This window comes from Suncus etruscus, chromosome 20 (assembly GCF_024139225.1).
Source record: "Suncus etruscus isolate mSunEtr1 chromosome 20, mSunEtr1.pri.cur, whole genome shotgun sequence".
Classification (NCBI taxonomy): Eukaryota; Metazoa; Chordata; class Mammalia; order Eulipotyphla; family Soricidae; genus Suncus; species Suncus etruscus.
This window is the reverse complement of record NC_064867.1, coordinates 43,085,973-43,102,188: the sequence shown is the minus strand read 5'-3', so window position 1 is coordinate 43,102,188 and position 16,216 is coordinate 43,085,973. Positions and strand designations below refer to the sequence as shown.

At 44.3% G+C, this 16,216-nt stretch overlaps 1 protein-coding gene and 2 non-coding genes across 3 annotated transcripts; 1 reads left to right on the top strand and 2 right to left on the bottom strand.

The window, feature by feature from the left end:
* Window positions 1-236: 236 nt before the first annotated feature.
* On the bottom strand, window positions 237-8,077 carry AURKB (aurora kinase B). Its single transcript, XM_049766319.1, has 9 exons — window positions 8,025-8,077; window positions 7,526-7,597; window positions 4,021-4,123; window positions 3,500-3,557; window positions 3,103-3,294; window positions 2,483-2,621; window positions 2,253-2,401; window positions 680-854; window positions 237-407 (listed from the first exon to the last, which is right to left on the bottom strand). Exons 2-9 carry the CDS (start codon window positions 7,571-7,573, stop codon window positions 237-239), a joined length of 1,035 nt encoding a protein of 344 aa, XP_049622276.1. The 5' UTR covers window positions 7,574-7,597; window positions 8,025-8,077.
* A 6,436-nt stretch (window positions 8,078-14,513) lies between these two features.
* Window positions 14,514-14,585, top strand: TRNAG-UCC (transfer RNA glycine (anticodon UCC)). Its single transcript has one exon. It is a non-coding gene; the product is annotated as a tRNA-Gly (tRNA).
* Window positions 14,586-15,407: 822 nt separating this feature from the next.
* Window positions 15,408-15,479, bottom strand: TRNAP-CGG (transfer RNA proline (anticodon CGG)). The gene has a single exon. It is a non-coding gene; the product is annotated as a tRNA-Pro (tRNA).
* Window positions 15,480-16,216: the final 737 nt, after the last annotated feature.

Below are 16,216 nucleotides of genomic sequence, written 5' to 3'. Positions count from 1 at the left end.
CTTGCCTTTCATGCAGTGAACCCAGGTTCAATCCTCAGCATCCCACATGGTCCCCTAAAACCTGCCAGGAGTGATTCCTGAGTGTAGAGTCAGAAGCAACCCCTGAGCACCGCCTGGTATGGGTCCCCCTCCTCCAAAAAAGGAGGTAAAGACAGAAAAGGAAACAGGCCAAGGATCCCCTCCTTCCAACACACATACACAAACATGGTTTTAAATGCATACATGACAGGGACAACTCAAGGAACAGTCTGGGCAGAAGGAGGCAGCACCCTCCGAGAATGGGCTTTGACCCAAGGGTGTGCTAAGACCTGGGCCAATGACATCCGATCGGAGGGATTATGCTTGAGAAGCTTGGAGATGAGGTCCTGGGCTCCCACAGGTACGGAAGGAGGGAACTTCAAATCCACCTGCAGAAGTAGAAAAAGGGGACATCGTATTTTTTCATTTGAACTGATTTTTCTTTTTTCTTGCTTGGGGGACCAAACCGCGGTCAGTCCTAGGTTAGTGTGTGCAAGGCAAACGCCCTACTGCTGCACCACCACTCCAGCCCCTGAACTGATTTTTCCTTGTCTATTCTACTTGAAGAGTAACACAGGATCCTGCACCTCCTCGCCCCTGGCTCTCCAACCAGCCCAGAGCTCTTGCTTAGATGGGGGTACAGGGGGTGGTGTGTCCCTACCTTGACAATCCGTCGATATGTCTCATTGTGTGAAGCACTCTCGAAGGGTGGGTTTCCCACCAGCAGCTCATAGCAGAGGACTCCAATGCACCACAGATCCACCTTCTCATTGTGTGTGTGCCCCTCAATCATCTCTGGGGGGAGATAGTCCAGGGTGCCACACATGGTCTTCCTCCTGGTGACAATGTAGGATTCATAGTAGTCTATTTTCTTAACCAAGAGAACCCAGGATATACAAGGAAGTGTCCCAACTTGACTCTACAAGCGCCTGGCATCACACAATACCATGAAGCCAGTACAAAGAATGAGAAGAGGGCTGAAAAAAAATAATACAGTAAGCAGGGGGCTTTCCTTGGATGTGGCCAACCAGTTTCTATCTCCAGTATCACACATGGTACCTGAACATGCCAGGAGTGATCCCTGAGTCAGGCATCAGCCCTACATATCACCACATGTGGATACAAAACAAGAAAAATCTGCTATGAGGGGCCGGTACGATAGCACAGAGCGATAGGGCATTGGTCTTGCTCGCGGCTGACCCAGGATGGACCTGGGTTCTATCCCCGGCATTCCATATGGTCCCCCAAACCAGGAGTGATTTCTGAGCACAGAGACAGGAGTAACCCCTGAGCGTCACCGGATGTGCACAAAAAAACAAAAAAATATGCTATGAGGTCAATGCTCAACTTAGAATGAAAAACTTGGGGACATCTTGAGCATCCTCAAGTGTCCTGCTAATAAACCAGGTTACACAGTACAATCAAGTCATTAAAAATGTTTTAGGGGAGGCTGGAATGTACTCGTCGCATGCATGCGGAGCATACATACACTTTGCATGTATAGGCTCAACTGTATAGCACAAGACAAAATAAAATGGTATGAACATTAGTAAGACTAAACAGTAATAGTATGACTCTCCTATTTTTGAGGGGGTGAGTGGGTCATATCCAGTGATGCTCAGGGGTTACTCCTGACTCTGTCAGGACTCACTCGGGAGACCATGTGAGATGCCAGGGATCAAATCTGGGATAAATGTGAGCAAGGCAAATTATCTCTCCAGTCCTTCTTTTTAGGTTTTTGGACTCTATCTTCCAGGTTGCTCTTAGCAGTGTTCCAGAGATTATGTATTACTGGGGATGGAATACAGGCTTCCTGCAAGTATCTTGAGCCTTCTTCTGCCCAATCTCCTATTTACATAAGAAAAAAGTCTAGGGCCCGGAGAGATAGCACAGCAGCGTTTGCCTTGCAAGCAGCCGATCCAGGAGCAAAGGTGGTTGGTTCGAATCCCGGTGTCCCATTTGGTCCCCCTTGCCTGCCAGGAGCTATTTCTGAGCAGACAGCCAGGAGTAACCCCAAGTCTGGATAACAAAATCTGGAGTAGTAATATTATCATCATTTTTGTTATGGGGCATTCAGAGCTACCCTCTCTCGGCCTAGCTCAAAGGGCCTTATGATTGTGGGATCAAACTCCAGGCCTCCTCCATGCACCCCATCCCTTTCAGCTCTCTCTCAGTCCTAGTGTGCAATCATTTTGAATGTCCCAACTCCATCCCTGACTCCTGGCCCACCATACCTCAGGGAAGGAGCGTGCACAGACCAGCCAAAGTCAGCAATCTTGAGCTCGCCCTGAAGCCCCAAGAGGAGATTCTCTGGCTTGATGTCTCTGTGGATTACCTTCTTCCCATGGCAGTAGATCAGAGCGTCCGCCAGCTCCTCCATGATCTAGGAGTCCATGAGGGGTCATTAGAATAGAACTGAGACAAAGTCCCCCAATCCACTTCCTCCTTCTCCACCGGCCCAGACCGTGGCTGTTCGTTGCTCATCAAAAGTTCGGCTTTTCTGTAGCTCCTTGTAGAGTTCCCCCCGGGGTGCGTACTCCAGGATCAAGTAAATCCTTCGGCGGTCATAGAAGTAGTTGTAGAGACGCAAGATGTTGGGATGCCTGGAGAAGAGTCAAAGGAGGCCTCAAGCTGTCTCCCAGCACAAGGAAACGGACACAATAAACAATCACACTTGGACAAGTGAGAAGAAATCTGAAGGGTTAGCAGGGGTGGCAGTGGTGAGGGGAAACTGGGGGGTAACTCTGGATTTTAGACTCTGAACAGAACTATGAGATTAAGGAGAATAAGTGGCCACCACTACAGAGAAAAACTGTGGCTGGGGCCAGAGCAGTGGCGCAAGTGGTAGGGCATTTGCCTTGCATGCGCTGACCTAGGACTGACTGATTCAATCCCCCAGCATCCCATATGGTCCCCCAAGCCAGGAATGATTTCTGAATGCATAACCAGGCGTAACCCCTGAGCATCACCGGGTGTAGCCCAAAAACAAACAAAAAAAGAAAGGAAAAACTGTGGCTAGTGAGTAAGATTGAAGCAGGAGGTGCAGAGGGAGCAGAGGGGCTTTGGGGAGGACGGGCACCATACTGCAAATGGGCTTGGATCTCGATCTCCCTGCGCAGCTGATGCTCCACACCTTCCTTCTCTATCTGAGACTTGAAGAGGACTTTGAGCGCCACGATGAAATGGCTTTTCTTCTCTCGAGCCAAGTAAACGTTGCCAAACTTGCCTTTGCCAAGGGGCCGCCCGATCTCAAAGTTGTCAATGGTAAAGGAGCGCCTAAGGAGAAAGAGTGGAGGAAGCCAGCTGAGTGCAAATTGTTGGAGTCTGCTCTCTCTTGCCTTCTCACACCTGTTGTTATTCTCAGGAGTTCAGGATGGATCAGCTTCTCTGGACCCTATTTTCCTTAGATTCTCCTTCCCTCATTTTCTACCTTTTCACTATCTTCCTCCACCACTTGCTACTCAAAAGCTTGGGCACTTACGTTGACAAGTTGGATGTTCCAGTGCTGTTCTCCTCCACCTTCTTCTGGCCTGGGAAAGCTAAGGAGAAGGTAGATAAATCGAGGCTCTCTTTTCACAATTTTTTGGTGGGGAGGGGTGTTTTGGCCCCACCCAGAAGTGCTCAGGGGCTATTTCTGGCTCTGTGTTCAGGGATCATTCCTGGTGAGGCTTGGAGAACCATATGCAGTGCTAGGAAATTTAACTAGGATTAGCTATATGCAGGTATAGTCTTTTTCTGGGGGTTGATGGGGGGGGGGTTCCACATCTGGTGGTGCTCAGGGATCACTCCTCGCTCTGCATTCAGGAATGACTTCTTGGCAGTACTCGGGGTATTATATGATGCTGAAGATCAAACCAGGGTTGGCTGCATGCCAGGCAAGTGTCCTACTATTGCTACATCCTTAACCCTTGTACTATCTTGCTGACACCTTCTCCGACATTTTTATCCCTGAGCCTCCCTTAGATTCCAGGTTCCAGATTCTTGCCCCACTGCCCCGATTACCTGTGGGATAAGCATTGGAGCGGCTCATGAGGACGAGTGCAGATGGGGTGGTAGCTTCCTTCCGGAGGACTCTCTGAGGCAGGGTGCTCAGGCCAGGGTGAGTCTGACAAGGAATAAGGAGCATTTGGGTTCCTTTGTCCCAGTGACCGTTTTGGAATGTGCTGCAAGGAGCATTTCACTACTTGCCCACTCACTTATTCTCAGTTCTCAGTTCAGAGGAACAGACACCCTAGTTTTGCTGCCCAGTCCCACGACACTGTTTATTATTCCACATGAAAGTGGGTTCTCCATAAATAATCTATGATAAGGAACAAAGGACTGAATACAACAGAAGACACCCCACCTGTTTGGCCCTAACTCACAAATTCTCAACCATAAAATGGTCCAATCTCGGTCATCCATTATACCATATTCATGACCCAGCACGCAGTGGGTAGTAGAGGTCAGAGTGATATTAGCACCCACAATTCAAGGCATTTTTATTTAGTACAGAGGCATTTCCCAAGTTTCTTAAAAAGGTCATCTACTGGGGACGGAGCAGTGGCGTAAGCGGTAAGGCGTCTGCCTTGCAAGTGCTAACCTAAGACAGACCTCGGTTTGCGGTTCGATCCCCCAGCATCCCATATGGTCCCCCAAGCCAGGAGCAATTTGTGAGCGCATAGCCAGGAGTAACCTCTGAGCATCACTGGATGTGGCCCAAAAAGCAGAAGAAAAAAAAGTCATCTATGATGGCTTAGATAAGGTCCTTGAATGTTGCAACAACAGGCTCCCTTTTTTCTTTTTTTGGCAGGGGTGTTTCTATCCAAGGTGCTCAGGAATTATTCCTGGCTAGTGAGCACTTGGTCAGGGGCCAGAGGGACCATCTGCTTCCTTTGGTGAAGGGGTCTTTAGTGCAAAGCTTGAGTTATCTCTCTTGCCACAACAACAGGTTCTCTAGACCCCGAAAGCTCTGGATTACTCCTGACTTTCAACTTCTGAGGGAAATATTAGGAATGACCAACAAAGAAGGGACAAAGGTTTCTCAACTTTTTTCTAGGGATCAAAAATAGATAAGCTAAATAAATTTTTTTTTAAATGAATTGGGGGGGGGCTGGAGAGATAGCATGGAGGTAAGGCGTTTGCCTTTCATGCAGGAGGTCATCGGTTCGAATCCCGGCGTCCCATATGGTCCCCCGTGCCTGCCAGGAGCAATTTCTGAGCCTGGAGCCAGAAATAACCTCTGAGCACTGCCGGGTGTGACCCAAAAACCACCAAAAAAAAAAAAAAAAATGAATTGGGAAGCCGGAGAGATAGCATGGAGGTAAGGGTTGCCTTTTATGCAGGAGGTCATCGGTTCAAATCCCAGAGTCCCATATGGTTTTCCGTGCCTGCCAGGAGCAATTTCTGAGCCTGGAGCCAGGAATAACCCCCTGAGCACTGCCGGGTGTGACCCAAAAACCACCAAAAAAAAAAAAAAAAAAGAAATGGGCTGGAGCTGTGGCGCAAGTAGTAGGTCATTTGCCTTGCACATGCTAACCTAGGACGGACCATGGTTCAATCCCCCCGGCGTCCCATATGGTCCCCTAAGCCAGGAATGATTTCTGAGCGCATAGCCAGGAGTAACCCCTGAGCATCACTGAGTGTGGCCCAAAAAGCAAAAAAAAAAAGAAAAAGAAAAAGAAAAGAAAAGAAAAAAAAATTTAAGGAAAGGGGGAAATGATTCATAATTTTAGAAAAATGAATCAAGCACAGAAAGCCATGATTAACTTCACTCATGTTATCAAGTACTTTAAAATTATGATATAACTACCAATGACTGAAATAAATTTATAACTTAAAAAATAAAATGTTAATCTTACAAAAAACAAAAATGGGTAAGTCAGGTGGAAGGCAAATAAATGGTCTACTATGCTATTGCTCTAGCCTTGCTTTTGATGTCTTAAACTATGCTACATGAGACAGGAGACGAACCCTATAGGACACCCAAGCCTGTGAGAGCCAGAGAGGAAGAGAAAAATCTTAGTGTCTCTTAAAAAGAATTGTGCCTAAACAGTGACATTCGTGAAGAATTTATAAGTAAGCACATTGAACAAAATAAGAGTACAGAAATAGGGAACTTAACATATATACAGAATAAAAATTAAAAAAGAAAAAACAGAAGAAAACCATCTATACAGAATAAAGGTGGCATGCCAAATCCAAGGGTGGACTTCAATGAAAGGTGTCATCAGGACCAGTAGTGTGTCCAGCAAGGAGGGTATTTGCCATGAACACAGTGGACCAAGGTTTTATATAAATCCAGTCTTCTACATGGTCCCTTAGCCCACCAGGAGAGACAGAGCCAGAGGTAATCCCTGAGCACAGTCAGGCGATGGCCCCCAAAAACAATGAAAACAACTAGAAAGTAAATCTATTTTTCTAAGTCCTTACCTCATACCAGCCATTAAGATAAATCCAGAAATATTAATTTATACTTATCCTAGATTTTTTTCCCTTCCTTTTCTTTGAATGACTTTGAAAGGGACTCTAAGTCTCACACCTGCAAGGGCAATGCTTGGCCACGGAGCTCCAATCCCTGACCTCTCTTTGATCTTTTCAAAGATCTAAAACCTTCAGGACTTTTTGTTTTGTTTTGTTTTTTGGGCCACACCCGGCGTTGCTCAGGGGTTACTCCTGGCTGTCTGCTCAGAAATAGCTCCTGGCAGGCACGGGGGACCCTATGGGACACTGGGATTGGAACCAACCACCTTTGGTCGTGGAACAGCTGCTTGCAAAGCAAACGCTGCTGTGCTAACTCTCCGGGCCTGAGGACTTTTTTTTTTGTTTTGTTTTTGTTTTTGGGCCACACCCGTTTGACACTCAGGGGTTACTCCTGGCTATGTGCTCAGAAATCGCCCCTGGCTTGGGGGGACCATATGGGACGCCGGGGGATCGAACCGAGGTCCGTTCCTTGGCTAGCGCTTGTAAGGCAGACATCTTACCTCTAGCGCCACCTTCCCGGCCCCTTTTTTTTTTTTTTAAAGATAACCTGCCTCGTTAATTTTTTTTTTTTTTTTCCAGCTCAATGTCTGGGTGCGAATCATTCTTTTTTTTAAGAGATTTTTCTCTTCCTCTCTGGCTCTCCTAGGCTTGGGTGTCCTCCAGGGGTTCATTTCCTGTCTCAGGTAGCATTGTAGTAAGACAGTCAAGAGCAGGGCTAGGCCCTGAGTGCTCAATCCGATATCATGCATGACAAAAAGACTTGAGTCTTCAGAGGTTCTTTTCATAGGCTGATGAAGGTGAAATTTGGCAGCACCTAACAGAATGGGGCAGCCAGAAAAAAAAATCCTCCAGGGCCTATCATGCTTTGGAGCTTTGAAAGAGATGGGGGAAGAAAGAGCTGGAGAAACAGCTCTGCAAGCAGCAACTGGATGTCACACATATATGTATAGATATGTGTACATCATATACATACATATGCATGTGTGTGTTTGTGTGTGTGCGTGTGCAGGATGGGGTGAGTGTGGGGAAAGCAATCAAGTCTTACCGTCTGGGGGCCAAAGAGCCAGGGGTGGGCGTTCTCCTTCTGGGCCATCCTTAGGAGGATGGAGGAGGCTTGCTGGAGGAAGGGAAGAAGCATGTGAAGCAGAAGAGGAATGCAAGCAGGCTGCAAATCAATGCTCTCCTAGGCCTGCAGAACAAAGGCCCAACAGCATCTGGGGAGCAGCAGCAGAGGATCCCCCAACCCCTGGCTGGGACCCCCACCCCACCATGCAGGCTGCAGGCCTGGCAAAGGGTCAGGGGTGGGCGTTCTCCTTCTGGGCCATCCTTAGGAAGATGGAGGAGGCTTGCTGGAAGAAGGGAAGAAGCATATAAAGCAGAAGAGGAGTGCAAGCAGTGGGCCCAGCAGGCTGCAAATCAATGCTCCCCTGGGCCTGCAGAACAAAGGCCCAACAGCATCTGGGGAGCAGCAGCAGAGGATCCCCCAAACCCCTGGCAGGGACCCCCTTCCCACCATGCAGGCTGCAGGCCCGGGAAAGGCCTACCGGTGGGGGGCTTGGTCCTAGTTCCCCAGGAGTCGGTGCAAAGGCCAGATGCAAGCAGGAGGCGAACAACAGGGCTCTCTCCGGGCTCCACCACGACTGATGCGCTTTCAAATCTCCCGCCCTGGCCCCATTGGTCGGTCGCTCCTCCGTTGCTCGCTTCTGATTGGCTGAGAGCCTAGAACGTGACCCGCTGCGACCAATAGGAGATGCGGAACGCTATCACTTCCGGTTTGAGAGGGGGTTTTTGGGCCTGGGGTCAAAAATGACAGCTCAGTTGTGAGAGCTGATCCCTGAGCATTGGTTGCCGTCTGGGTGTGAGCCAGACTAAAACTAAAAGATAAAAGCTCAATAAACCAGAAGACTAGAACTAAAAAATAAAACTAAGAAAGTTAAAATTAATTGATTGATATAATTTATTCAATCATTTTATTTATTCATTAATAAATCAATCACCATTTATAAAACAATCATATCAGTTATTATGAATTAATAACTTGATATGTAATTTTATTAGATTGATTAATGTATCTATAAAATTAATTGATTGGTTTGATGCGTTAAATTAATTGATTGATTTATTAAATTGATTGATTTGATTTATTAAACTAATTGATTTGTTAAATTAATTGAAACCTCTTCAGAATTGATCTTTGTGTGTATAAAGGAAGGACCTAGTTTATTTTTTTTTCTTTTTCTAGATGGAGAGCCAGTAGCATTTGACAAACTATCTTGTTCCCATGTTGAATTTATTGTTTTGTTATTTTTTGTTTTTGGGGGGCCACACCCGGTGATAGCCATGGGTCACTCCTGGCTATGTGCTCAGAAATTGCTCCTGGCTTGAGGGACCATATGGGAGGCCAGGGGCAAGGCAGATGCCTTACCCCTTGCGCCACCACTCCAGGGCCCCCCCTGTCCAATTTAAATGCTACCTTTAAAATGGCATTTAAGATTTAATATATACATTTAAAAGATGTATTCCCATTATATGGGATTAGAACCCTTTCACATACACATGCCTTATCTAGGGGCTGATGGGGAAAGGTTCCAAAACCAACCCCTGGGAGTGAAATAATCGATAATACCAAATCCAAATTATGCTGTTTTCCCTCTTTTCCACACATTGATGTATAAATTAGGCACGATAAGAAATGATGAACAATGAATAACAATAAAATTATAATAGCAATGTATTCAATAAAAATTATTTGAACTTTCTCTCAAAATATATTTTGTGTATAATATTTTATTTTTGTGTGTGTGGTTTTTGGGTCACACCCGGCAGTGCTCAGGGGTTATTCCTGGCTCCAGGCTCAGAAATTGCTCCTGGCAGGCACGGGGGACCAAATGGGACACCAGGATTCAAACCAATGACCTCCTGCATGAAAGGCAAATGCTTTACCTCCATGGTATCTCTCCAGCCCCTGTGTATAATATTTTTAGAACTATAAAAGAAACCTTAAAAAGTTGAGTAGGGAGTTGTTCTACAGCTGGAACTATTTCTGGTTTCTTTATTCTGTGAAATTGTCTGCTTGCCTTTTTCCTGTGTTACTATTTTATTCTTTAAGATCTTTCACCCAAAATAAATAAATAAATAAATAAATAAATAAATAAATAAATAAATAAATAAATAAATAAATAAATAAATAAAATATCTTTTTCTTTTTTTGTTTGTTTTTGGTTTACACCTAGCAACACTCGGGGGCTACTCCTGGCTCTACACTCAGAAATCACCCCTGGCAGGCTGGGGGACCATATGGGATGCAGGGATTTGAACCACTGTCCTTCTGCATGCAAGGCAAATGCCTTACCTCCATGCTATCTCTCTGGCCCCCTGCTATCTCTCCAGCCCCCAAATAAAATCTTTCACCCACTTTAGTAACTGGAGTTTTCCTTCAGCAGACTTTACTCTGACTGTGGCCAAGTTTAAATGAGTTTCTCCTTCCTGATATGCCAACAGCACCCTAAATTTGCATTAGGGAATTCTGTGCCAACAGTTTCTGCAGCTTCCAACCTTGAATCTCTAACCTGATAGAAATATATTGCAGTGGGCATGGTGATTATGTAGCCAATGTTAGTTATTCCAGCAATTTCTACTTTCTGAAAGCACCTAAAATGTTCTAATAAAAGAGGAAAGCTGACCCCACTCCATGCGCCATAGTGGACTCTGATTGACTTCATGGGTAATGCAATAAGTTTCACCAATGAGCTTAATACTATTCTTTTTATTTTTTTTAATTCTGAATAGAAATAGCTCTGCTGGAAGTGGGTAAGAAAATATGTAGCCCCGTTTGCTTCTGGTGATTTTCCTATGGGGATTAGCTTGAAAATGACATTGACCTAGCAAAAGACAGAAGTGAGTCCTGAGAAGTGGAGTCTTCAAGGCCATTGTTCAACCTCCAGACACCTACTGAAGCACTTTTTTCCTCTTCCAATAGGAATTCTTGCCTAATGCACAGAGTTAATTTCTTATTGACAGGCATGCATTTAGAGACATCAAGTGGGGCTGGAATACAGGGAGGAAAGGCTTTTGGAGGTCCAACAATAATAACAAACAACAATAAAAAAAATACAAACATCAAGTATTCTTTAGTATATAGGTTGAATGAAGTGAAACCCTACAAATTTATTAATTTCTTATTCACTTCACTTATTTTGTTTGAGCCACATCTGGCAATGAAATGAATGCCAGAAATCCAATGAACCCCAGGTTGACTGCATGCAAGATAGGCAAATGCCCTGCCCAGCTGTGCTATTGATTTCATATACTTCAAGCAACTGTAAATCATGCTCAGCCTTTTATTTATTTTTAAACCTCACCCCCATTTATTTATTTATTTTTGAAAGCCCACATCTGTAGATGTTCAGGAGTTACACTTGGCTACTCAGTGTACCATATGGAATGGCTGGGATTAAACCCAGGGTCTCACATTAGTTGTGTGCAAGACAAATGTCCTACCCATTGTGTTATTACTCCAGCCCATATTTAGTCCCTTCTAGAGATTAGTTCATAATTGGGGGGTGGTTGTCATGGGGAAGGAACAAATCCTGTGGTGCTGGGGGTATACCTCCAACCAGGTATTACTAAGAGTATAAAGAGGCAAAGGTCCTAATCAGGCTTCTGGCATGCAAGGCAGGTGAACAGGCCCTTGAGAAACCTCTCCATACTTTTCTTTTACCCTGTAATTTCTTTTTACTATTTTTTTTACTTTTTAAAATTTGCTTTATTTTTTTAAATCATAAGTCTTTTTAATTACAGCTCTATGGATTGTTGGTAGACTCAAGTGCAGTTTACACATAAACGCACTTAGCTTTACTCTGATCGCCTCACCATTTTGTTTGCCACAAGATTCACTCAACAGATGAAGGAGAGATCTTTTAATTTTATTTTTCACAGGAGTTAACCTTCAGCCCCGACTACATCTTGGACATACTAGGGATCAAACTTGAGGGCCTCTCACACATGCTAAACTGGTGCTCTTACCACTTAACCTAATCCCCAACCCAGAAAAGAATCTTCTGTAATGTCAGCCTAAGGATAAAATTAGAAAATGACTTTTTTTTTTTTTTGACTCCTTACAGATGCTTTGATGTGTGTGTCCAGAGACGGGGAGGACTGGCAACTGTCAGCATCAGATTCCTTACAAGTTAGGTGACCAAAACTTTGGGGCTGGAGGGCATTTGCAGATGACTTGGGACAGGCCTGGGTTCGATCCCTGGCATTTTATATGGTCCCCCTAAGTCTGCCAGGATCTATTTCTGAGGACAGAGCCAGGAGTAACCCCTGAGTGCCACCAAGTATGACCCCACAACTCCCCCCCAAAAAAGGAAGGTTGAGATCTTCTAAGTCATCAACATACACTGTGACACAAATGACAAAATGACTGCTGTGACAGAGGCAAGCAGGGGTGAGGGTGCTAAGACAGGGAAGGCGCTGGGCTCTGATTTCAGTCTTGCTGAGTGTCTTCTGTGTCATGAGACCACCTGACTTCCTCACCAGCTGCTACGCCTGATGTGCTAAGAAAAGCAATGTTATTCATGGAAAGTGAGGTCATGGGAGTAATTTTCCACTAGGAAAGGCAAGACCTATGGGCACTTTGTCTGGATCTTCCTCCCCCTTCCCTTTTCTCCCTTCTTCTCCCTCAATCCTTTACATTCCTTCCCTCCCCTGCCCTGAAATTTCCATCCCTCCTTTCCTCTCTTCTTTTCTCTTTCCCTCATATTTTGCCCTCCTTTCTTCCCTTCCTCCCTCTTGCCTCCCTTTCTTTCTTCCTTCCAGGTGATCATCATAAACATTTTTTTATTTATTTTTTTATTTATTTTTTAAATCACAGCCACATGAAAAGATGGATTTTATTTGGAGAATATCATAATAATTTGACTTGATATGAAAATTAAGTCATTGTACTGTATGCCTGAAAATATATAGTGATAGATGTCAGTGATTTCTCAATAAAACAAAAAATTACAAGGACTATAGATATAATTTTCTATTATGAAAGTAAGTAAACAATGAGTAAATATTATGAGAATCTCTGATAAGAAATTAAAGTTCCAAAAATTAAAACAACAACAAAAGCTTAGGATGATGATACATGACCATTATTACTTTAAAATTATTAAATATTTTTGGTTTTTGGGCCACACCTGGGATGCTCAGGGCTTACTCCTGGCTCTGAGCTCAGGAATTACTCTTGGCAGGCTCAGAGGACCATGTGGGATGCTGGGGATCAAACCCAGGGTGGCCAAATAGTACAAGGCAACGGGTATGCAATATTCCAAAGACTTTCTCTCCACCATTGTTCCCAGTTTTCCACCCCAAGTCTGCCCCCTTGGGAAATTCCCTTGAGGTGGGAGATAAAAAAAAAAAAATTATTTCATGTTGCTTGGTACAACAAAATGGTAGGTGAAATGATCCAAAAATTGTTTAAAAGAATATTGTTACATCTCCCAATGGGGTATTAAAATCTTGTTTGGGGACCAGAGTGATAGCACAACTGGATAGGACATTTGTCTTGCATACTGCCAACCAGGTTCTATCCCCAGCGTCCCATATAATTCTCTGATCCAGGAGTAATTTCTGAGCAGAGCCAGGAGTAATCCCTCAGCACTGCCAGGTGTGGGACACCCCCCAAAAATTCTATTTGAGGGCCCGGAGAGATGGCACAGCGGTGTTTGCCTTGCAAGCAGCCGATCCAGGACTTAAGGTGGTTGGTTCGAATCCCAGTGTCCCATATGGTCCCCCGTGCCTGCCAGGAGCTATTTTTGAGCAGACAGCCAGGAGTGACCCCTGAGCACCGCTGGGTGTGGCCCAAAAACCAAAAAAAAAAAAAAAATAATAATAATAAAATAAAATAAAATAAAAATTCTATTTGATAATTAAGATAAAAAGAAGGGGCCTAGAGCCATAGTACTGGGGAGGGGGGAATAGGGCCTTGTGCTCTGCTGCTGCAAGTTCAAACCTTGGCATCCCATATAGTTCCCCCTCCCTATTCCTCCTGGCTCCCCTGCACCTCCAGGAGTCAATCTACAGTTTTTGAGTCAGGAATCACCCCTGAGCATTGCTAGAAATGTCCCTCCCCCCCAACAAAACAAATCGACAGAAAAGCTAAGATGAAAAATTAAATTTTCCAAATTTTAATTTTAGAAGAGAATTCAATTTCAGGGGAAAAGGTCATAAAAACTGTGTTTTCTTTTTTTCTTTTTTCTTTTTTTTTATTTATTATTTTTTATTTTCCTAGAATAGTCAAAATGAGTTTTTAGAGAATAGTCCATATCAAATCTAAACTGTCTTGCTTCCAATCAAGCTGACATAATTTGAACACAACCATCTTGTCTGGAGTCACATGTCCTACAGCTGTGCTACCAGAGCTTATGACACATACTAGCAGAACAATTCCTTTAACATTTAGACTTAGTGGTTGGAACTGAGAGTAGGAGTTTCACAGTGTATGCACATCAAAATCCATATTCTTTACTGGAATATTGTGTTTAGGAATACTTTGTGTAGGGTCCAATTCTTCTTAAAAATTGTTGTGTGCTGGAGCCTTTAGTTTTGAGCTTGCTTATTAGCAATCTCTAGGGATATTATCTATAGCTAGTATAGCATATACTCCTATATAGATGGTACCTATTGCAGAATGCTCTTCCAGGGTCCATCTCTTTTTCCCTTGGGCCTTTGAGTCCATTCAACAAAGAAATTTTTTATGAGTTTGGGATTTACTTCTGAGAATAATAAGAGCATCCTGGTGCTGCTGAGAAAAAAACTAGTGTCTTGGGAGACAGGCTGTGTCATCTGGAGCCTGGGCAGACACAGAAGTCGCCTTCTCCTGCCTCTGCAACTGTCCCAAGGCCTCAGCCCAAATGGGGGGGGGGGGTGTCACTGGAGAGATCTTTCTTGAGAAATCTTTCTAGTTCTGAGCTGTTTGCATACGCACAACAGCCCCATCAGTCTGCCTCTAAATCTCAAATTATAGCCCAGGGCTTGAGGGTGCGTTGGTGGTATAGTGGTGAGCATAGCTGCCTTCCAAGCAGTTGACCCGGGTTCGATTCCCGGCCAACGCAGTAGCTGATTCCTTTTGTCCTTTCATGAATTTTCTCTCCTGGCCTCACTTTTAATTAATTGAAATGCAGGGGAAGGAAAGCGAAGACTTGGATTTTAGGATGATGTGAATAGCAAATACCTATGAATATATAGACACATAGGAATATAAATATAGGGACATATATATATATTCATAAAGAAATGTTAAAATATATTTATATAAATATATAAATAAATACATAAACATACACAATATAAACATATATATATAAAAATAAATATATGAAGACATAAACACACATGAATATATGGACATATGAATATATACATAAATACATTTATATGTAGATAGATTAAATATTTATATTTATAGATATTCATAGAAATGCTAAAATATATTCCCATGAATATATTTTATGTTTATATGTAAATAAATATATTGTAGGTTTATATGTAAATAAATATATGACTGCATAAATGAATACATGAATATATGGACATATGTAAATAAGTAATAAATAAATAAATAAATATATCCTTTAGAACCAAGAAGGAAGGGGAGGCCAAACGAAGAGCACTTTCTCCCACCGGGCCCCCATAACCCAGGCGCACCCCAGGGGCTCCCCAGGGGCACCCCAGGGGCTCCCCAAAACCTACTGCAGGTCCAGGAGCCATTCAGGTAGGCCTCGCCTGGGCAGGGACAGAGCAGGGGCTCCCCTGGGGTGCAGAAAAAGGATCACCAAGCTTTCCAGCTGCGAGCAAAAAGCAAAGAAAAAAAGCCCAAAATCCTCCTTTCCAGGGCCTCCAGCTCGCTATTCCCACAGGTCGTGGAAAATAGCAGCGGGCTCGTCCGGGATTTGAACCCGGGACCTCTCGCACCCGAAGCGAGAATCATACCCCTAGACCAACGAGCCGACGGGCGTTGCTATCCGTGGTGGCCCTTAGAGGTCTCTTCTGGCCTGCCACAGTGCTCATGAGGTGGGGTGAGTGGGTGATGGGGTTCCCTCCTACATCCAGACAAGACAAGCCAGAAACTCAGACCAACCCCACTTGCAACCCTGAACCCCAAGATAAAAACAACAACAACAAAAAAAAAAAAAAACAAGAAATCAATAACAGCAAATAAGGTCCTGGAAGAAGAGAGAGCAGTGCCACCCTCAGGCAGCCTTCCTGCACTGCTTTGTGTCCCTAGGTCCCACTTTTGGGTGTTTCTGAGCCTTTTTTAATGACCTCTAGTCTCTACCCTTTTATCTTTGAGTACAGTGGCTTGCAGTGGAACTTGCAAGACTAACAGTAATGGCACCTGTCCTGAGCCAGGACACCCCCCTAGGTGACCACTGACCAGCTGTCCTTGTCCTTCCTTCTTGCTCTCTCCATCCTTCTGGGATGATGGCTGGGCCAGGCCCTGTACAAGTCCACAGTCTTCCCAGACATACAGACAAATGTGTGGCTGTACCTAGAAGAACCTAGAAGACACTGGCAGATGGGGGCAGATGAGAAAGGGAGGTCAAGGTTTCTAAGCAGGGTGTCTAGGCCAGGTCACCTGTGTGTCCTTCCAGGACTGTCAAAGCAACCAAGATCTAGGCCTGTAAAATCAGGGTACTCCTACTCTCCTGTGTAACCCCCAGAGTTATACATAATCCAGGCTATA